Below are 21,733 nucleotides of genomic sequence, written 5' to 3'. Positions count from 1 at the left end.
CCAAGAGAACAAAATCATGAAGGGCCCTAGGTTTTCTGGGAGGCTTTCTGATTTAAGCCAGTTAGAGTTGTGTTGGGCTTGTCTGCAAGGAAGACTGATATTCTGCTCAACTGCTATCTCCAGGGGGGCCACCCTCCAAGGTCTGAGTGTCACTTCCAGAGGTTTGATTTTTGTGGTGGATTCAGAGTGAACTCCTTGGGACTCTTGCTAGCAAAACTCCAAGGATCCTGATGTCATAGACTCAGAATGCCAACCTCTTGCTTCTCTTGAGAAATACAACTTCCAGGTAGTCAGCTGTCCCTTCCCTCCATGAAAAATCTATCTCAGGCAGTCTGGAGCGAAGAGGGTGGAGTAGGTAATCTGCTGTGTAGTTTTGGGGCTGTGATACTTATATGTTGGTCTTCCTGTGAATCCCATCTTTCGCCTGGACCACTGGCAGGATCTGCTCCCCCACTCCCTCTTTCCTAGATGGTGGTGGGGACAGGCCAATACATTTCAGAGGTGTTTTCAGAGCACCTTCCTTCTGCTGAAGTTGTCTTTTGGATGACAACTGATTAGGTTATTGTGGTGGCTAGGCTAATAAAATGGATTGATTTTCATTATTCCGTAAGAAGAATTTGATTATGTTTTCTGATCCGTGAGTGATGCAGTTACAACTTTCTGAGCTTATTGGCCATGATTGGACTGGGTTATTCCTGTATTCTCTCAGCTATGCCTTTACTTGGCTTACTTCCATCGTGTTTTGCCTACCCTCCCCACCTCCAAGACTCGGCAGCCCAGAGGGCAGGGTACACTGGGCCATTGTCTTCGGTGGACAGAACATTCCATGCTGTTCATGTACTAGGTGCTTTTTCTCTAGTGGCTTTGGGTTGGGTAAGCTCCCTTTACACCTTATTTTCCTAATAAGGTGTGAATGTTGCAAAGCGTTGCAGCTGATAACAGTTGTCTTCAAGTAATTTCATTCAGCTCTTTGCATCTTGACTTTTTTTTTTTTTAAAGATTTTGTATAGTGTTTTCCTGGATGCAGATACAATAACAAAAACTAGTATCGATTGAATGTTGCTGTGCCACGCACTGTGTTTAGGGCCTTACTGGTATCTTTTCCTATAACTCTCACAGCATCCTGTGGGGGAAATATTACTGATGATTCCATTTTATAGATGAAGAAAGTTGAGACAGTGTTTACATAGTGCACCTTGAGTCACATAGCTGCAGCAGGGATTTACACCCACTGGCCAGTTAGTAACTGGAGAAGGATTGCCAGCTCAGGAGAAGGTAGAGAGTTCTCGTAGAGAGGACAATTTCTTTCCTCACTTTTTCTCAGGGGCGAGTATGTTTGTCCTCCTCCCTCCTGCCCCCACTCTCATGCACATCTTTACACACACTGATTAGGTCTGTGGCTCTCATTGTTTTCCCTCCATATTTGGGGGAGAAATCAGTTTTGCTCATTTTCCTCCTTAAGAGCAACACGCAGAAGTAGTTTTTGAAGTATTTTTCTACATATTATTATATACTTGCAGATCCTGTGCATTACTGTGGTGGAAGGGCTACACTAGAATTCTGAAAGGCTCTTCTGTCTGCTCTGCTGATAAGTTTGCATGGTCATGAATGGATGATCTTACCAGACTTGACCTCATCTAGTCATTCTGCAGGAAACTCTACTGTGAAGTGCCTACTGCATGCCCGAACTATTGCTAGGTGCTGGATCGGAATTCAGGTGTCTCTGGGGAAAATGTCCCCTACAGTTTGGTGCTTGGTACAGAGGTTTGCTCTGGTTACTTAGAAGATGTGTGACTCTGGAAGCTATCATGAAACGGAGAGCCTTGAGCTGGTTCTTAAGGGATGTTGGATAGGAGTATCCTGGACAGAAAAGAGAAGACCAGGCAGAGGGGAGAGTGTGTAAAGGCTTTAGGGTGTGGTAAGGCATGTGCCCTTGGGTAAGAGATTTAGCCAGAAGTTCTCACATGGTGTGTGTAAATGAAAAAAGCAAGACCAGAAAGAGACTTGGCCTTTTTTTGGTAGAGCGTGGTGAGCCATGCAAGTATTGAATAAGAAGGGGGATGTGTAAAATGACCTGATCGGTGTCTTTGGAAGATTGCTCTGAGGGCAATGAGGATGGGACAAGGGGATGAGAGTGGATGGTGTCGGTGGGCATAGGTTGCCATTCACAAGGTTGAGGGAGCTGGCATTGGCGATGGAGGCTCACTGGGACATAGGCTGAGAACTGACTGGACTCCAGTGGTCACCAGCAGAAAGGAGCCAAGGAGGCAGATCAGGAGAGGAGAGATCTGTGCAATGGTGGGTAGGGGAGGAGAGATTTTAAGGCAAGGGAAAGAGTCAGCAACAAAGTCTGACTGCAGAGAGAAGTCAAGAGCTTTTATTATAAGCCTTCATTAGATCATTCTTGATAGTCAAATAGCTATAAGAGGTTTTGAAATTAAATAGTGGCCCAGTTTGTAGATGAACATGTACTATAAAGATGGTGGCACTGAGGCCATGGCCTCTCATGGAGCCTTGTGCACAAGCACACTTCAGCTCTCCTTCCTCCCTCGGTGGGAACAGCAGGAATTAGTTGACCTAGGTGATCCAAGGATTTCTGATCCCAGGAGCCTACCACTCTGTGGCTTCTTAATTTGAGGGAAGAGGAGGAAAATCCTAGTTTTCGGGATGCTGGAGAGATGTTTCCCCAAGTAAGATTGCATGGCTGGGCTACATTTTTGAGAGGGGCGTGTGCTGAGGCCAGCTAGTCAGACTTCTAACACAGCACTCTTTCTCAAGTTTGATACAGGTGTCTGGCTTGGGCCATGTGTGAACCAAATGTCCCCAGTAAAATAGTTCTGATTGGGTGGCTGTGGGGCAGATGTTCTTATAGCACAGTGATTCTTACTGACTTCAGGTGGGAGTTGGATAGATTTACCCATTCAATTCTTGCCACAGATTCTATGGAAGTGAAACCCATCATGACCAGAAAGTTGCGGAGGCGACCAAATGATCCTGTCCCCATCCCAGACAAGAGGAGAAAACCTGCTCCTGATATCCATTTGCATCAAACTTTAATCGTTTTTTTTCTTGAGATTATTGAATCCTTTGCTTATCTGTTTGCTAGAATATACATGGCCATTGTCCTACAGAAATTGAATGTGATTGGCAAGCATGTGTATTTATCCCTGGGCTAGGGAATAGCCTTTTTTTTTCTTTCAAAGATTTATTTATTAGGGTGTGCACACACAGGAGGGAAAGAGAGTAAGGGAGAGAGAATCCCAAGTAGGCTCCATGCTAAGCACAGAGCCCAGTGTGGGGCTCGAACTCATGACTCTGAGAGATCTGAGATCAGACCTGAGCCTGAACCAAGAGTCAGGCTCTTAACCCCCTGAGCCACCCAAGCACCTGGGAATGGCCATTTTATTATCGAGTCCCCGATTGTTGCTATTTCTAGTGGAAGGAATTTGTAGAGAGCAGTTACTTGGAAAGGTACTTTGTGTTGAAAATTCAACCTGGTTTTAACATCTGGACACTCAAGGGCGACCTCAGATTTCACATGCTTTAATTTTTCTACCTGTAAAATGAGGTCAAAGGTTTTGTACCTCTATTATCTATATCCTGAAAACAGTAGAACTCAAGTTGTTGTTATGTTAAAGCAAATGAGATTTCAGTCACATAAAAAAGCCCTTTAATCATAAAAATAGAGGAGTGGGAAGAGGGCACACACGGCAAAGGTCTGTTTCTGTTCTCTTGAGGAGAGGACATTTATATAAAATGATTCAGTAGTCTGCCGCCGAGAAAGGGCTTAACTTCAGATTCCTTTGTCTTCACAACTGAGGGTTTAAGTTATTGGAGGAAGAATAAGCCCACATTTGTGTGGCTTGCACACATATGTGCAAGTCTTCAGATCTTTGAAACAAAAGCACTTCATAAATCAAGGAGGAAGTTCTCCTTGTATTGTCCTGTGCTCTCATTCTTAGAATTACAAACAACTTAGAGGCCTTTGAAAGAAATTTGTGAGTTCTTTTACGTACCTGGGCACTACAACATTGAGTAGAACCAGCAACTTGTGAGGTGCAAAAGGTTGTAGAAGCAGCATCTGGCAGAGTCACTCCGTAAATCCTGGTACTGTGCTGTTGATTTCTGCTTGCTCAAAACCCATGCTTCTTGGACACATTCCTTTAACTCTCAACACCCCAGCTAAACTACTTGTTAACAGATGAACAGATCATGGAGGATCTGAGAACATTGAATAAGGTACAGTCTGATTTTCTGATTTATTTGACAGCTTAGGTATGAATGATAGGTCTCTGTGCTGTCATTCACGTGTTACTTGTTAAATCGTTTTGATACCTATTGATACCTTTCGTTGCATCTGAAATGATCTGCTCTAAGATTTCTTGTTGTTTTTCCTACAGCTTAAGTCACCCAAGAGACCAGGTAAGTGCACAGTGTTGCTGGCATTTGTGCAGTCTCTTTTATCATGTTGTGGGGGAAGCATGCTTATACCTGACAGGGAATTGTTGCAGTTTTCAAAAATAAAATGTTCATCGTTTGCCTCAGAGTAGTCATTGTGAAAACTGAAGGGAACCTTATGTGCCCTCCCCCCCCCCCCACACCGTTTTGGTAAAAGTTTCCTTCTGTGTAGGCATCAGGCATAAGATTTAAGTGCACCCCCGTTTGTAGAAATGAAACTTGAAGGATTTTTCAGTATTACTTGCTTTGTGGACTTGAGTGCTAAGCACTGCTGTTCAGTGGCTTTTCATGTCCTGAGTCTGCTGAGGGACTGACAGTCCCAGCTTACAGAAGGGGCCAGCCCAGTGTTCGAGGTGGTTCCTTCCAGAGTGGCACTCAAGTGCTAGGCTGCAAAATAAAATTCTGGAGGCAAGGCATTGTTATGGTTTAAGCACCATGATTACTCACATGTCTATCCACTCACCAAGTCTTGTGGAAGGAAACAAGATTTTTTTTTTTTTTATCTTCTCTAAGCAGTTTGCTTCTGAGAGCCACTGTGGTCCACAGAGAGGTTCTGTGTTTCTGAAGGCATGATGGGGAGGGGATTACGTGACTGTGAATTTAGATCCTTTGACACTGTATTAGCTCATAACTACAAGCCTGCTCTGTCTAGTAATAAATAGATCTAGAAATGACTTTGGTTTTAAATTTTTATTGTATTTTATTGTATTGTATTTTATTTTATATTATATTTTATTTTAATTTTAATTTTATTTTATTTTTTATTTTTTATTGTTTTTTGGGATTTTACTTATTTATTCATGAAAGCCAGAGAGAGAGAGAGGCAGAGACACAGGCAGAGGGAGAAGCAGGCTGCATGCAGGGACCCTGAAGTGGGACTTGATCCTAAACCCCAGGATCATGCCCTGGGCCGAAGGCAGATGCTGAACTGCTGAGCCACCCAGGAGTTTTAAAATTTTAAAGAGATATTCCTAATTGCTGCCTCTTTGGGCTTCTGATGGACACTTGGGTAAATCACAGCCTGCCTGCATCCCCGGTTTCTTCTCTGTGCAGTGAGGTTAATCTTTGCCTTGCCTACCTCACAGGGTTGCTTTGAGGAGCAAGTTAGGTATAATATACAAGAATTTTGTTGAATTCTCATTTTTATACCCCTGAGGACTTAGCATTGCTGATTATTACCACTTTTTAATGGCATTGCAGTTAAAGCATGTTGGCAGTTGGACCACATGCTTGTTACATGCTTAGTCATTGAAATATCTTTGGTTCCTCCAGCATCCCCATCCTCTCCTGAACACTTGCCTGCCACACCGGCAGAGTCTCCAGCCCAGAGATTTGAAGCTCGGATAGAAGACGGGAAGCTGTACTATGATAAAAGATGGTATGTTATGATAAACACAAGATTATTCGTTAAAGAGTCTCAAAAGAACCCCTTGGAAAGAGGGCTGGGGCTTGTTCTCATTGTTTCTGAGCATGGCTGCCACATAGCTTATGTAGTACTGAAGCAGAATAACATTTAAAAGTACGTCAGGACTGGGGAGGCTGGCTGGCTTAGGCAGTGGAGCAAGTGACTGTTGATCTCAGAGTCATGAGTTTGAGCCCCATGTTGGGTATAGAGCTTACTTTAAAAAAAAAAAAAAATTTTTTTTTCAGGAGTCATTTGATTGATACTGCTCATTTGATCTCTGAAGGCAGTGCTTCCCAAAAATGTGTTCTGATGGGAGCTGTCCTTTTTCTCTGTGCATCAGACTAGAATTTGCTGGCATCCATTCTTTGGTGTGCCCTGTAGATGGAGGCCAGGGTTTATGTCCCTCTCTGCCTTTTCTTAACTCTGCCCTTGTGCACTAAAATTAATAGCTGTTCTGTGGTAAAAAGGATTTTGTGGTCATGTGAGTCTGGGGGATGACCATGTTAATTAAATTAAATGCGTTTCTTCACTGTAGGTGCTCTTTGGGTTCTCTGATACACTTGTGCGTGCCGTGAATTTCTGAGATGTTAACAGGTATTACTGATTTGATCCAGGTTTACCCTTTTTGTATGCATCATCCTATTATAGGAGTGTTATGAGAAACATACTTGGGGGAATTGAATCCTAAAATGTTACCAGTTTATGTTAAAAATAGTTTTTTTTAACTGCGTTTTGTGTATTATTATTTCATAGCTACACATGAGTATAAGGTATGTTACATTACTTTTTTTAATATGCCAGAAATACTTGTGAATAAAGACAGTTTAAAAGCTTGAGACCACCAGTGTTTCCATCAGGAGGAAATTGTAAAGCAATATGAGAGGGTTTACAAACTCATTCACTTATTCAACAAACATTACTATCTGCTCTGTAGCTAGGGATTCTGCTAGGTGTTAAGCCACCCCAGGTCTTACTACCTTGTCACAGCTCTTTAATTCTGATATATCCCTTTATTCATTGTCCATATGCAGATATACTCAGTTTAAGTCATGGTAGACACATATTTGCATTCTGAATTTCCACTTGTTTGGAAAATGTTTGTCTGGTGTTATTTTATGCCCTGTAATGATCATTTATGACGGCTATCATTTATAATGATCTTTTGAGTTTCAGTATGTTAACCCAAAGTTCTAAACTTAGAGTAATGATTATTTTGAGTTGTTTGAGCTTTGTTAAGAAAAACCCCAAGATTGTTAGTTGATTACCTTAAAATAATACACTTCTGAAGTTGGCAGAAGTGCTTAGAAATCTAGTCCTCTAGTCATGCCTGAACTGAATCTATCTCCCAAAATATTAGGTTACAGTGAATTTTTTACCCGGTAAATGCTGAAGGCCGCCTCTGTCTGGGAGCCTGATCTGAGTGACTTCTGCCCCTCTATTTGGTTTTCTTCAAAGAGGCCAGTTAGTGTATCCTAAAATTGCTTATCAGAACATATCGCCACTGGGTGGCAGGCCCTAACAGCTCATCACACTGAGGGGCAAAGTAAGATGAAAAATGTTTCTAATAATGAAAACCAAATAACCTTTAAAGATCAAGCCCGCACATAACAGCCGTCTTCAAAAATGATGAGATTTATCACTAACATTTTTACGGATCTATGAGTCTTAAAGCTATGTGATATTTCAAATGATGTTCATTTTGTAATTGTGTTGCTTCAGATCTTTCTAAGGCTTAATTTTCAGACTTTATGAGACTTGAGGGTGAAAATGCAGTAAGGTAAAATTCTTGTTTTTCTAAAGAGGGGATACATGGTGCCTGATGTTTCATAACATAAACAGAGTGGTTGCATTTGTTGTGCTAGACCTCCTAAGCATTTTGAATGAATTTCACTGTCTGTCTCATAGGGGCTGCAGAATTTTTTTTTTTTTTTTTGAAATTTTTAAAAGAAGGTCTCTCGGAGCGTTTTCCTTTTTCAGTGAATTTAAAGTTGCTTATTGTTGAATATGGAGACTCTTGATTTTTCATCTGTGTTCTGTGTTTTTCCTTTTGGCCTTGGCAGTCAGAGTTGATGACGTATTTGTGGGAAGCTGGGTCTCCTTTCCCTGCTACATTTGGAAGGTGTTCATGGGGGTCCTGGTGAACACTCACTAGTGCATAGCTGGCCTCATCTCTCACCAGGCTGAACCTGATATTTGGCCTTTGTGCCCTTTCAGTTGGGAGGCTTTCATTCTTCCTCTTTTTTCACTAGTCATGGCCTGTGGCTAAACAGGCAAGTGAACCGATTTATGCTTGTTCCAGGGGTATGGAGTATTTTGGTGCAATGTTATTTCTGGCAAAACATGTTTCATTGAGTTTTAAATGACTTCAGCAAACTGAGTATGATTCAGGCTTCCCATCTTGGCATGAAGACTTATCAAGCTACATTTCATTTTGAAAGATAAGCATCTTCACTTTGCCTTGTTCTGGTAGTGCTTTTAAGGCATTTTATGTCCTGCTGTAAGTTTTCCTCACATTTTGATTTGGACTGATGACTCTTCTTAGAAAGTACCATGAAAGTAGCTGATATTTTAAAATAACTAACTGATGGTGCTGGTGGACTGGTTTATTTCTCACTTTAAATGTGGGGCTGCTAATGTGCATCGGGGATGAAGTCCCCTGCTTCCTCCAGCCGTCAACTGACAAAGACTATTAAGGCAGTGAATATTTACAACTGGCATTGGGACTCAGGTTCCAGAGCTGTAACATAGTATTCATTTTTTTTTGGGAAATGAAACGTTAATATCAGGATTCCCAGTAGGATATAAAATTAAATTAATTCTACCCCCCTCCTTTTTGACCCACCTTTTGGAGAAATTGCTTTCTTCTGTAATAGTAGTGTTGATTCTAGTTCATTGGATTTAATAGTAGAAGCAAAGCTCTAAGAGCTCATTTGTTGGGATTCCCAGGTCAGGATTTCCATTAGTAATAAAGCAATAAAATCGATTTGACTTTTGGGGCTTGTTCTCTTAGGCTATTGAAAATATTTTTTTTTTCATCTCAGATGAGTTGCAGCTTGTAAAATGGGTTAATTGGCAAAAAAGTGATAATGTACATTTTTATTAATTAGCTCCATTGTTACTGCTTTTTAACAGTTTTTATGTCTATTTTGAATTCTTTCCCTCTCTTTTATTAGTCTTTAGAAATTAAAAAGTAAATTTGTATGGTAAGGTTGTCATATAATTTTTAGTTTCATCTTGAAAATATGAATGCTAATTGCTAAAGGTTTTTTTCTTCTAGGGAATTCAGATAATTGAATAGATTTGATATCTAGGGATAATGGTTCTCCAAGACTGTTGTATAGTGTGAGACTCTGGTTCAGGAAGATCTGGGAATCTGTTGGCTTGGAAGTCTTGGAAGTGGGTTGCTTTGGGAACTCCACAGCTCTGCTGTGGAGCAGATGGTGACCAATGGTGGACATTCAAGTCGCCACCATTTGGTGACCCCAAAGCAGGCAGATTTGGGAGGTGGCCAGATACTCAAGTCCCAGACCACTTCTTGGGGGGGGGGGGTAGTGGGAGGGTAATAGATCGGATCTCATTGTTTACTTCCGATATTCATATAAAAGCCAGTCACAGGTGTTGGGGGTTTGGGTTCTACACACATCTGAAGGAAAATGAAGCACATCTCATGAGAATTGTTTGACTAGCCTCCCAGAGTTAGCTGTTGTCCTTAACAGACATTAAGATGTTAATTGTATCATCAAGTTTTGTTTTTACCCGTCTTTGTTATTTAGGTATTTTCTAGAACCATGACTTATTTAATTTTTAATATGAGTAGTATCTGTTTTATTCCATGGCTTTCTTTTTACTGAAATAAATGAACACCATTCTTAATATACACTTTTTATTTCTATAACGTTGTAATACACGTTTTATTATGTATCTTAACTATATAACTTTACCCAGCTTTTTGTATGTATGATACACAGGTGACATGCATTTTTCTCCCCCCCCCTTTTTTTAATAAGCACAGGAAGGTAATGGGACATAGATTCCTTTCCCCCTCCACATAGCAATATATTGAGCATGTTTCCACACTAGTAACATACTCCTTCACTTCACTGTGACCTTTCTTTATTAAAGTATTTAGAAAATAGTATCAGAATGACTTGAGGCCAGGTGCATGTTGTTTTGTGTTTATTTGTTTAATAACTCACAATCCCCATAGAATAACTGTGAATGCTCTCCTGCTCTGTATTTTTATTTTAACCATCACTCGAGATGTTACTATTTACATAGGAAAGTTGGCTTAGATGGAGGAGGGAAACTGGAGGTTTTGAGTCATGCTGTGAACTAATTCAGCCTTGTCTCGCGCACTGTATACTTCAGGCCTTGTGGATATTACATATTTAGCATAATGAAGGTCCCCTGACCCAGTTTACCAACTGATCTCTGGCCAAAAGCAACTTTAAAGCTGAGTCTAAACCAATCTTGCTGTTCTAATTGCATTTATGATTCGATTTCTTTTAACAGTGTTTTCAGGAAGTAAATTGAGTTGGAAACCTGAGTTTTCAGCTCCCAAGTAACAAGTTGAGGAGTACTTAGAACCTAGATTGGAAAAAGCTCATTTTGGGAGTGAAGTATATCTCTTACCGTGATATCCTGGCAATAGATTATTTCATTAAACCAGCAAAACAGTGTGCCTTTTTTCCCCCACAGAAATAATGATAAAATGCCGTGCTTTCCTGGGAGATGCATTTTGGTAGAATTTACATGAGTTAGTGGGTCTGTGCAGCCAGAATTAACCAGAGGTTATGTTCTTGACTGACTAGGGTTGGCCCCGGCCAGGGCTGCCAGCCATAGCTCAGCTGATATTCCCGACTTTTGCAATCCAGCAGCTGCTCCTTCATTCTGTGGCAGCTGCTATCTCATTTGGGCTTTGGCCCTGGCTTCCTCACTTTCATCCTTGGCCTTTTCCATGAACTTGTAGAAGTTGAAGGTGATCCTGTGCTATAGGCCAAGAAGGATAGCTACCAGAACTGAAATGGAGTGTCTGTCTGGTCTTCTCCATGCAAGGCAGCTCTCCTGACTAACCGGGCCAAATCAGATCCCTGTGGTACAACCTGACACTCAGAACTTCACCTGGTTAGTACTTACCAGGTGTGATTACTCCATATTCTTCACAGCTACTGGATTTGAAGCTGTGTGATAGCAGGGACCTGTTCACTATCCACCACCAACCTCCAACATACTCAGTGGTGTGGTACACAATAAGTGATGAATGAGCATTTGTTGAATGAGTGACCATAGTAAGAGTTGAATTTGGCCTACCTTCTTGTGGATGACCTATTTGGATGCATTGAAAATAAATAATAGATCAGTTGTTCAGACCCTTCTATTTATTTTGTCCATCCAGCTGTCTTTAGTGTTTTGGGAATGGGTGGAAAGCAGCAACAGGTTTTATTTGAAAAATTATAATATGCTTTTTTAATAAATTGGGTATATAGTCCCAAGTAGAAAGTAAATATAAGTTTGCTTTCCAGACTTTCCTCCACTTCCTTTTTCCCCTCTGCAGAAGGACCAAGGAATATGTTTTAGATTTAGGAGAAGATTAGGAGGCCATGTGATCTAATCGAAGGATGGAGGCCTTCAAATTAAACCTAAAATCCAGAATTTTCCTCAAATGTAAACTAAGACTCTTGTTTTATTTATCTTTTTTAAAAAAAGATTTTATTTATTTGAGAGAAGGAGAGGGAGAAGCAGACTCCCTGCTGAGTGCAGAGCCATGCAGGACTCAATTCCAGACTCCAGGAGCATGACCTGAGTCAAAGGCAGATGCTTAACCAACTGAGCCACCCAGCTGCCCCGAGATTCTTTTAATTATATTTTGGGTGTTTTTCTTTCTTTTTTAAAATTTGATCCTTCAACAGTATTGTATTACTGACTTAAAATTTGTTAAAAGTATAGCCCTTATGTGTTCTTTTTATAAAAAAAAAATGTATATATATTATGATGAAATGGGAAGGAGAAGACTTTGGGAGCAGTTGGATATGTTCGTGGTAGTGATGATTTCACGGGTGTGTATACTTATTCCCAGACTTGTTGAGTTATAAACAGTAAATCTGTATGGCTTTTTTTTTTTTTTACATGTCAGTCTTACCTTGATAAAATGGCTAAAAATATAAATAAACTGTTTCTTGTTTTTGACAGGTACCACAAGAGCCAGGCCATCTATTTAGAGTCAAAGGACAACCAGAAACTGAGCTGTGTGATCAGCTCTGTTGGAGCCAATGAGGTAGGGACTGAACTCCCTCCCCCCTCAGGAGAGCACAGTGTGACCAACCTGCAGTGCAGGTGCCACCACAGAAGTATGGGAATTGTGTGTTATATGTGGGTTAGGATCTAAGTAAGCACTTCCTGGCAGAAATTGCATGTAGATAAAAAGATCCCTGAAAATCCCTTACTTTGCTTGATTACCAACATAACGTGGATTTGTATATTCCTAATGGTACTGGTGAGCTCCACATACAGTAATTGAGTTGGGAGCCACTTAAACTACAGGAAAGAATAGAAGGCGAGTCTGTGTGATCTCTGTGTGTTCAAGTCCTGCTGCTTTGTAAGGTAACTGTGTACCAACAATGGAACTTGCTTGTGGAGCGTACTCCATCTATGTTCTTTCTCTAGAGCTTTTATGTCTATTAAGAGATTTGTTCTATGCTTTGAGATTTTAACCTGGCACAGGGTCTGGCACATAGTAAGTGCTCAGTAAATGGATGTTGGCCTGATCTGAGCTACACACTCCTCCTTGCCTGCTGTCTTTATGATCTGACACGTCCTGTTGTGCCTCTCAACGGTGAGCTGCCAGGCTCTTGCCCCCCTGGTATTGGTTTCCTTGAGTCTCTCCTGCAGGCTAGAGACTGGTTCTAAGTCAGTTCAGAGGGGTTATGCTCAAGGATGGGATGACTGGTGAGTGAGTTCTCTGGCCCTTCATTAGGGGGATGTCAGCAATGTGTAACTTGTATTATTAGTAGTTTTTTAAAAGTTTTTAAAACTTTAATAGCTCAATTGGCTTGATCTTTTATCAGTCCACAAAATGTCTGCAAAGAAATTGATTTTTATGTGCCTACCCTCTGTAACTTATTCGTGTCAGTGCACAGGAAATCTAATGAAACTGGATTATGAAATAACTTAAGCTTCTTCCATTCTCCTAGCTTCCGGAATTGAAAATGCCCTCAAATGTGACTAGTTTGCAAAATGACTATTTCCTCAGAAGTTAGGGAGAGCCTCCCAGATGAATGAACATCTTTTCTCTCTGGGCTTGGGGGCAGGGGGTGTCTGTGAGTCACCCAAGTCAGAACATGGGATCTGATGGAGAGACCTGCTGTTTGTCAGCAAGAGGTGTTGTGACTTCACAGCAGAGTCCTTGTGCCTGGCTGTGTGGCCCTCCTAGGACCCAAGCCTAGCATCAGAACCAGTGTCTCATCCTCCCCATGACACCTCAAGATTTTTCAGGAAAAGAGAAAATGCAAGTTACATTTTTTTTCTCTCTCTGTTGAAGATTGTCATCCTTTGACATAAGAGAGTGTCAACGAGGTCTGACAAGAAAATGATGACACTGAGCCCTGTCACCTGGAGGGAGGAGAAGCCTCAGTGCATCAGAGGATTGCAACAGAGGGAAACATTTCTCACTTCTTGGAAGTATTCTGGCTGATTATTCAGGTCACTTCCTAAGTGACCCTGGAGCTAGTTGGCCTTGGCATAACTTGACTCCAGGCACATTTGTTGGGTGGATCTGTGCTTGGTGGTGAGCCCCACAAACACACATCAGCCCTTTGTGGGGTCATTTTTTGACATAAAGTGCTTCTGCAAGGTCCTTAGAGGCTCAGCTTCCTGTGAGGCCTTTAACTTTATTTTCAAACCGGTGTATTTGACCTTAAAGTCTCTTGCCAAATAATCACATCAAAGGAATTGAAATGAGACTGAGGACACACGCTTAAAACCTGAGAGCTGAACGGGGGAGGGAGAAGATAGTTTGTTCTGTAGACTTGTACTTGCATATGTGGGCGAGACGTGAAACTTAATCCAGCTTTTGGGCCCATCTGATGGCATTTTAACCAAAGGGATGAGGAACAGGTGAGAAGAAGAGTCAGCTGGTTTAGTAGACGAGAATGCAAGGGGTTTTGAGAGCAGACACCAGGATTCACAATGGATGGTTTGACCTGCCCTTCCTTTTCTATAAAATGGGGTGAGGATCTTACTTTTGTAGGTTCTTCTTAAGATGAAAAGCTCAGGTGTATCAGGTGACTGAGGAGGTGGCTTTCTTCCCAGTCCTGGCCACAGGGATGACAGTGCCCTTGTCTGCTCTGGTGGTCACCCTGCTGCCAAGAGTTATTTTCCATTCTGTGCAAGAATGCATCTGCCCTGTGAAATGTCAGACCTCTGATACTATCTGTGGGAAAAGGATATGGTTAGGAGGGAAGGGCTGTCTTAAGCTAATTTAGCCTTGTGATGATCCTAATTGGGCCTTAACTCAACTCATGGGGTTTTTCTTTTTTTCCTTGTTATTTTTTAGTTTTTCTGCCATGACTGGTAGCCTTGATTGCCAGGAACCCAGAGGAGTGAAAAACTGTAATATAGAAGTCCCTTGGGGCAAGGAAAATATTTCCAAATTTGATTGAAAGTTTTTATTCATGAATATATGTATTTTGAATGTTGATAATACCGTAATCAAACCAAATTAAAAAAAAGTCCTTAAGATCAAGGCAAAAATAGAACCTGAGATCACTGTGCTTTACATTTTCTTAATGAGAGGTGTGAGCGAGGGAGAAAAAAGGAGAAAGGAAGTCCTCGGTTGATGCTTGCTCTCTGCGCTTAGAGGTTTCCTGGAGGGGGGGCCATGGCCTGCTGGAAAGAGGTTGCCAGTTTTCCGCCCACACCTCACTCGTGCAGATATTTTGATGCTCTGGAAGATTCACTCCTCAGAATTCACTCTTGGACCCTCTCATCTTGTTCCCTCTCCTTCTCCCCTGCAGATCTGGGTGAGGAAGACCAGTGACAGCACCAAGATGAGGATCTACTTGGGCCAGCTTCAGCGCGGGCTCTTTGTGATCCGCCGGAGGTCAGCGGCTTGACTTTCTACAGTGTTCTTCTTCCCTTGACCGTTTTTCTGGAGTGGTTTTTGGTTTTGTTTTCTTCCAAATAGAAAGTTTTTAACTCGGGAATTGCTCCTTGGCCTTGGAAAACGGGGAGAGCTGTTGTGGATTCTGCAAGGCGCTTTTGGTGGCAGCCACTCCGCTGTTTGCATTACTCCTTCCTGCCTCGACCTCTTCCAGCCGGCAGTCACCACGAACTTTTATTTTTGGGAGTGTTGCGAGTTCGATTTACTCATTTCTTTGTTTTTTTGCTTATACTTTGCCTTTTTTATTTTATTTTTTTTAAGCCTCCTTTGAGTTTAAAGGGACATTTTTTTTTTTTTTTTTTTGTCTTTAGGTCTTTCTACTAGGAAGGGATATACTTTGCATTGCATTTTCATGTTTTGAATCTGATTAGTGGATCACGTAGCTCTTTCCCTTGTCGAGCCCAATTCACTGTTTCTCCAGAAGCTTGGGGCAGAGGTCCTAGCAGAAGGAGATTAATTCTCCTGGCTCTCAGCTTTCTCTGAGAAATAAATGCCTTGTGTAACATCTGGCGTATGCCATCCATTCCACTGGCTGAGTGACAGAAAAATTTGCCTGGGTGGCTACGTGTGCTGAAGTAATGGGGTTGGGGGAGGGGGCGTCTCATGCTCCTCAAGTACTGAAGGTACTGCAGTGTAAATGTTACTTAATGTGAGTATTTGATTCAGGCACATTTGATCTAGCCTGAACCAGAACAAATAGTCATTTCAGAAGTTTTTATTTCTAATTCACTTCCGTTCTTTGCTCCTAAGGAGATGAAGTGGTACCTGGCATGGGTGCATTGCCTGGGTTGTCTCTTGTAGGTGGGGGGGATTTTGGATGATTTTGGATGATTTGGATGATTTTGGATGATTTGAGGGAGAATGATAGGGCAGTTGTCAGTGATCTAGAGACTCTCACTCGTAACTCCACTCGCACTCTTGTTGCTGATGCTGTTACTGCACACGGACTGTCTTGAGCCCGTGGAGCCTGGTTGTCAGTGCCCCCAGCCTCCCAGGAGTCTGGCCCAGGTGGAAGACAAAGGAAAGCTCTGCTGTGGCTGCCAGTAACCGAAGGAGTCCTGGTGAAACAGCTTCCCCACTCTCCCTGCCTCCTGCCCCTCATTCCCAGCACTAGAAAAATGATTCGCTGGCAGATGGAGTTTTCTGTATTGTAGCTGCCACCTTAGGATATTTAGAGAATTTGGGGTTAGGGTAACTGTTAGCATTTCTGTGGGTAGTCAGTAGACCTTACACGTTCTAGGAAATATTTGTATGCCATACCCTCGGACTCCGGTGATTCTCTCTGTGTTGTCTCTTAATGTATACACCCCAAAGCAAGTTGGGGGGTACATGATGAGAAGCGAATCACCTTCCTATAAGTCCTGGCTTCAACAGAGACCAAACCTTAGTGACTCAGAGTAAAGACTTGTACAGATTGGTTTTTAATTTATAACCCATTTGTTGTTTTTTCCTCTCTTTTTTCTGGTGTTGGAGTCTCCTTTAGAGAACAGGGTAAATTATGCTTGTTTATTTAGAGTTGCCTGGATGTTCTGTGCTTCTCCTCTGCCCGCAGCCCCCATTATGATTACTGGAGTGAACCAAGTCCACAGTAAACAGGGCCTTCATCTTTCATTGCTTCTTGATAGCATTTGCTCCAAGAGAGGGCCTCTGTCACTTGAATTGTCACTGTGGTGTGTGTAACATCCCATCATAGGTGGCTGTCTGTTCTCTACTAGTGCCCTGCAATGGAAATTTATTTAGATACAGCATGTGTGGTCATCCAAGTTGTTTTTTGGATGATTGTCTTACTGGCTTCCTAGCAGTACACCAAAGTTTGTTGTTATTATTTTTAGAAAGGCTTGTGTTGATAACTACTGGGGATTTAAGCATCAAAGCAACAAGTTGCCTTTTTTTCTCGCCTTCTCTGGTAGCACCTTTGTGCTTTTGTGAAGTAACTATTCATCTGAAGACCAGGGTATGGGCAAGTTGGACTCTTCTATAAATTTTAGGGTGATGAGGTCATGCTCCGGCCTCAGCCACATCACTGCCTTCTCCTCAATATCCTCACAATCCGTAATCAAGACTGTGGGAATGGGGGCAAGTGGGAAGTAGACTTGTGACACAGCGTAGTAAATTGTACTCTTAATCCCAGAAGGTTGAGTTTTTTCATCACTGCAGAGATGAGCTGAGCAGTTCAGCCCCTTGGACAGGCCCCTGTGGTGATCAGGGGTGGTTGAGCCCCCTTGTTAGGAGTTGGAGGTGCTTTTGTGATGGGCAAAACCAGACTGAATTCCTGGTACCACCTGCATTCCCAGATTCAAACTGTTTCTTGCAAATAATACTTTGATAAAGGTTGGTCTAGACAGCTTTTAGGAAGAACCCGTATATGTGTGAATCTGGTCAAGAACCTGCACTTGTGTTATTTTGATCAAGAACCTCTATGTGTGTTTTGTTTGAGGCACTTGCCTCAGTATTACACACTGTGTTTTCTGTGGATGTATCCCAATATTTATTTTACCTCTGCTTGGGGGTTTGTGTTGCCTTCCCCACCCTCTGACTCCTCTTCCAAAGCCAGTGTCCTCTTGAACAATTTCCAGATTTTTGTAGCCATACCAAAGCTAGGATGTTTTCATTCATTTGAATACCAGTATTTATGGATATCTAACTACCTAACTTAATTTTTTTTTAAACTTTGAACTGGGGCCAGTGTAAGATCCCAGAGGCTGATCTGCAAATGAAGCTACTTGTATTTGTGTGTGAGACCCTGTGTTCAGGATTGGGTGACTTTTCTAAGAGAAATATTGGGGATGGGTTGGGGTTGGTTGCATTTTTTTTTTCTTAACCTAACTTGGGGGTGGAGGGAAATCCTATTTTTTACAGTATTTTTGTTTTTGTTTTTCTATTAACATTTCCTTTTAAGGCCTTGAATTTTTACTAAATTTCCTCCTGACTTAGAAATCTTCTAATCTGGGAATTTGAAATCTCGGTACTTAATGTTACACCAATTTTTCCAAAGAGTTCAAACCACTTTAATACCAGTACATGGTAAAAATTTGCAGCCGTTTCAAGCAGCTGGTGGGCTTTTTATATATCATCATTAACTGGTATCATTAAATGTTCTGAGAGGTGAATGTAAAATGTAAAAAGTATAGGGTTGTTTTTTTTTAATAACAATAAACTTTCAAAGAGAAAACCAGCATGTAGTCTGTGTTATATCCATTGACTTGATAAATGATTGAAATTTATGTTCCTCCTCTGCCCCTCCCCCCCAGTGATTGTGGAGAAAGGAAATCGGGAAAGAGGGAGGGATATGCTAGATATTTGTTTGTTATGAAGAATAAGATATGGAATGATGTCAAAGACAAGCTCTCAGTTTTGTAAAGAGCAGTCTAGGAGTGTTGACCCGTAAATGTGGTGTATTCTCTCCTTGTTGGAGATGATAAAACAATCTCATTAAAAACTGAGTCAATAAAATTGACCTTAGATAAGGAAAACCTTCAGGTAGACTCTTGTGATTGAGGAGGATGTTGTCATTTGGTACTTTAGTGCAATATTTCTCAATTTTACTGGTATTTCTACAGCTCCCTGGTGGCTAGATCGAGGTGGCTGCTGGCTGCCACAGGTGATTGACCTGGAGTGCTCACGACCCAGGTGTGGCATGCCATCAGGAAGGGCTGCTCTGTGCTTTGGGTATTGGAAAAGGGCAGTGGCTATTTTTAACATTTTTTTATTGTAACATACCGTTTGTACAGAAAAGAGCGCAAATCTTCATTGTAGCAGTTGAGTTTCTTCAAAGTGAATGCGTCCACATAACCTAGTCCACATAGACTAGGAAAGAGCACAGCCAGCACTCACAGCCCCGAGCAGACTTTCTTCAGCTTGCTGCTACTCCAAGGGTAATGGTTAGCCTGACCGGTTTTCTGTATTTTAATCACTTTAATCTTCAAGCTCTTGAGCTGCTGGTTTCTTCATAGTTGTTTTGAAGAGCCAAGTGCCTGGTGGAGGCTAGGGTCCAGCCAAGGATGTTAGAGGATGGGGATGTGGCGAAATGGGGGAGGTGAAAACCCTCCAGGTTACTCCTGTTCCCTCCCACTTGTCGCCAAGGCCAGTGGGACTTGCCCTTCATGTGAATATCCAGCTTCACTTGAGTTCTTTGTATATGTCAGGCACTATACTAAACCCCTTCAGGGCAGGTGTTCTCTCACTTAGCCCTTGTAATGATCTGAGTACTAATACTCCCAACATATTTTTTAATGTAATTTGTTTATATGTGCTACATTGTTGATATATTCGTTAACCTAGTCAGTCTGAGACTTAATTCTCCTGTCAAACCCAGAGCTCAGCACTGTCCCTTTTCATAGTAAGCGCTCAGTAAATGTTGTCCAATAACGTTAGTGTAAAATGATGTGCAGAGACAGGCAGACTGGTGAATAATAAGAACGCCAGCCCTAGGTGCTGTGCCCTTCACTTTTATTGTTTCATCGAAGCGTCATAACAACCCCGGAGAAAAGACACTCTTGTTACTACCAGTTTTCAGGGGAGGAAACACATTCCTTTAGTCCCAGGAGATGGTTCAGTAATTTCTTCAAGGTCACACGCTGAGTTGCAGAGTCCCAGATCTTTCAGATTCCAAGCCAGGGTTCCTAACCACTGCACTGTGCAGTCTGTTCCTAGTTCCCTTTGTTAAAATTACATTCAGCATTTCCACCTTTCTCCAGCCCTTCCCTGGGAATTTGTTTTTATCTGCCCTCACCTCTTACACACAAGAGTTAGCAGATTTTAGAGGCAAAAACACTATTATTTTCTAGGACCCTTTCCCCTGCTGAATAACTCCAGGCTTCTCCCTTGGTAATCGAGCTGAGAGAGCCACAGTTACTAGCCAAGAGGTTGCTTTCCTCTGTTAACAGCATGGGCAGGAGTGTCAGAGTTCTAAAAACAAGGAACCATTTAGAATGTAAAGACTGAGTAGTCTTGATGGAGCCGACTTTATCTAATAAGCAACATGAGAGCCTTTGGAGGAAAACATGTGTCTTCCCCTCCTCCGCTCCCCACCAGATCACTTTCTTCCTGCTTGTCCTTTTTATTTTTTAAAAAGATTTTATTTATTCATGAGAGACATGGAGAGGAGGAGAGACATAGGCAGAGGGAGAAGCAGGCTCCCCACAGGAAGCCCGATGTGGGACTCTATCCCCAACCCAGGATCATACCCTGAGCCAAAGGCAGCTGCCCAACCACTGAACCACCCAGGTGTCCCCTGCTTGCCTTTCTTGTCACCTCTGAAGTAAGAGGGGGAGGAGCCGTTGAACTGATTTCTAAAAATGTAGACAGAGAGCAGGACATCCTACATCTGGCTGCTCTCTGGATGTTAGTGGACCTTGTCATGTCATGTCCTGCTAGTAGAGTCACTGAATGAAAGAACACACCAGTTCAATGTCACCTGCTTTAGACTGCCTGCTCAGCTCAACCAACAACCCGCATAACAACCAAACCCAGGGTTTGAGTATTTGGAGAGAGGCAGGAACGAATGCAATTTCTGGTCTCTTTGACTAGTGTTATTGATGGCCCAAATCCATCTTGTGTAAAGCTGAGCACCTTTCCTGCTTTTAAAAGGAATATAGTAGATGGAATGCATTAGAAATGTGGGTACCTGGGATCCCTGGGTGGCGCAGCGGTTTGGCGCCTGTCTTTGGCCCGGGGCGCGATCCTGGAGACCCAGGATCGAATCCCACATCGGGCTCCCGGTGTATGGAGCCTGCTTCTCCCTCTGTCTGTGTCTCTGCCTCTCTCTCTCTCTCTCTCTGTGACTATCATAAGTAAATAAAAAAATATATATTAAAAAAAAAATGTGGGTACCAGCTTACTCTCTTTGGACGTAATGACATGGTGATAAATATATTAGCTTTAGGAGTTTTAGTTTTTACCAGAGTAGATATTTTTGTGAATATGATTATTAAGACCAAAATATACATGTTTAGGAGGATCTCTAGGGGAGCAAGGAAGATAAGATACAGCATACATACCTAGATGATTAATCCCTTTATCCATTTTCCCTAATCAGTGTTTGTTCAATTCCCTAAAAGATACAGATCTATAAAATAACAAAATTCATTTTACTGATACGTGTTTCTCAGAAGTTGGAGACTCAGCAGATGCTGCCCATCTGTTGGCACCATCTCTGCCTGCTGATGGTGTGAATGGGTGTGGGGTCATAGTAGGCAATATTTCGGAGCCTTCTAGGAAAGCACTACCAATGGGGGATAAACAGGTACTGAAGGTAGGACGACAGTGGCTAGGTTGGCAAGTCCCTACAGATAGTCAAGAATCACTTTTATTTCAACATTTTTTTTCCAGCATTCTTTTAATAAGTTTTTGAGTTTTTCCTGAGATGCAGTGAAGCGTAGTAGCAGTGTGGCAAAGCAGAGGCTTTGTAATCAGTATTTGAATCCAGCTTTGCTACTTAAATTAACTAGCTGCTATGTGACTTTAATCTCTCAACCTCAGTTTCCTCATCTTTTAGATACTGATATCCACCCCAGAGCATGATTTTGAGAATTCTGATATTAACGCATAAAACACTTAAGCATTTTACCCATATTAATTTTATGAATCCTTATAATGAACTTGCTAGGTAGCTCCTATTATAATTCTCACTTTGTAGTTGAGGGAATCAAGAAACAGGTTAAATAACTTGTCCCAAATCTCACAGCAGGTAAATGGTGAGCCAGGATTCTGAG

The 21,733-nt window shown here is 41.9% G+C and overlaps 1 protein-coding gene across 1 annotated transcript in view; it reads left to right on the top strand.

Moving 5' to 3' along the window:
• Window positions 1-18,195, top strand: part of SUDS3 (SDS3 homolog, SIN3A corepressor complex component) — a 33,072-nt gene extending 14,877 nt beyond the window's left edge. Inside the window, exons 7-12 of the mRNA XM_055322738.1 lie at window positions 2,938-3,033; window positions 4,178-4,239; window positions 4,401-4,422; window positions 5,731-5,836; window positions 12,053-12,137; window positions 14,875-18,195. Of these exons, the coding sequence (XP_055178713.1) occupies window positions 2,938-3,033; window positions 4,178-4,239; window positions 4,401-4,422; window positions 5,731-5,836; window positions 12,053-12,137; window positions 14,875-14,973 (470 nt within the window). The 3' untranslated portion in view covers window positions 14,974-18,195. The remainder of the gene's footprint in view (window positions 1-2,937; window positions 3,034-4,177; window positions 4,240-4,400; window positions 4,423-5,730; window positions 5,837-12,052; window positions 12,138-14,874) is intronic.
• The last annotated feature ends 3,538 nt before the right edge of the window (window positions 18,196-21,733 follow it).

Source organism: Nyctereutes procyonoides, unplaced genomic scaffold, assembly GCF_905146905.1.
Source record: "Nyctereutes procyonoides isolate TBG_1078 unplaced genomic scaffold, NYPRO_anot_genome, whole genome shotgun sequence".
NCBI classification, from domain to species: domain Eukaryota; kingdom Metazoa; phylum Chordata; class Mammalia; order Carnivora; family Canidae; genus Nyctereutes; species Nyctereutes procyonoides.
The sequence above is the reverse complement of the archived record's forward strand: the minus strand, read 5'-3'. Positions and strand labels throughout refer to the sequence as shown.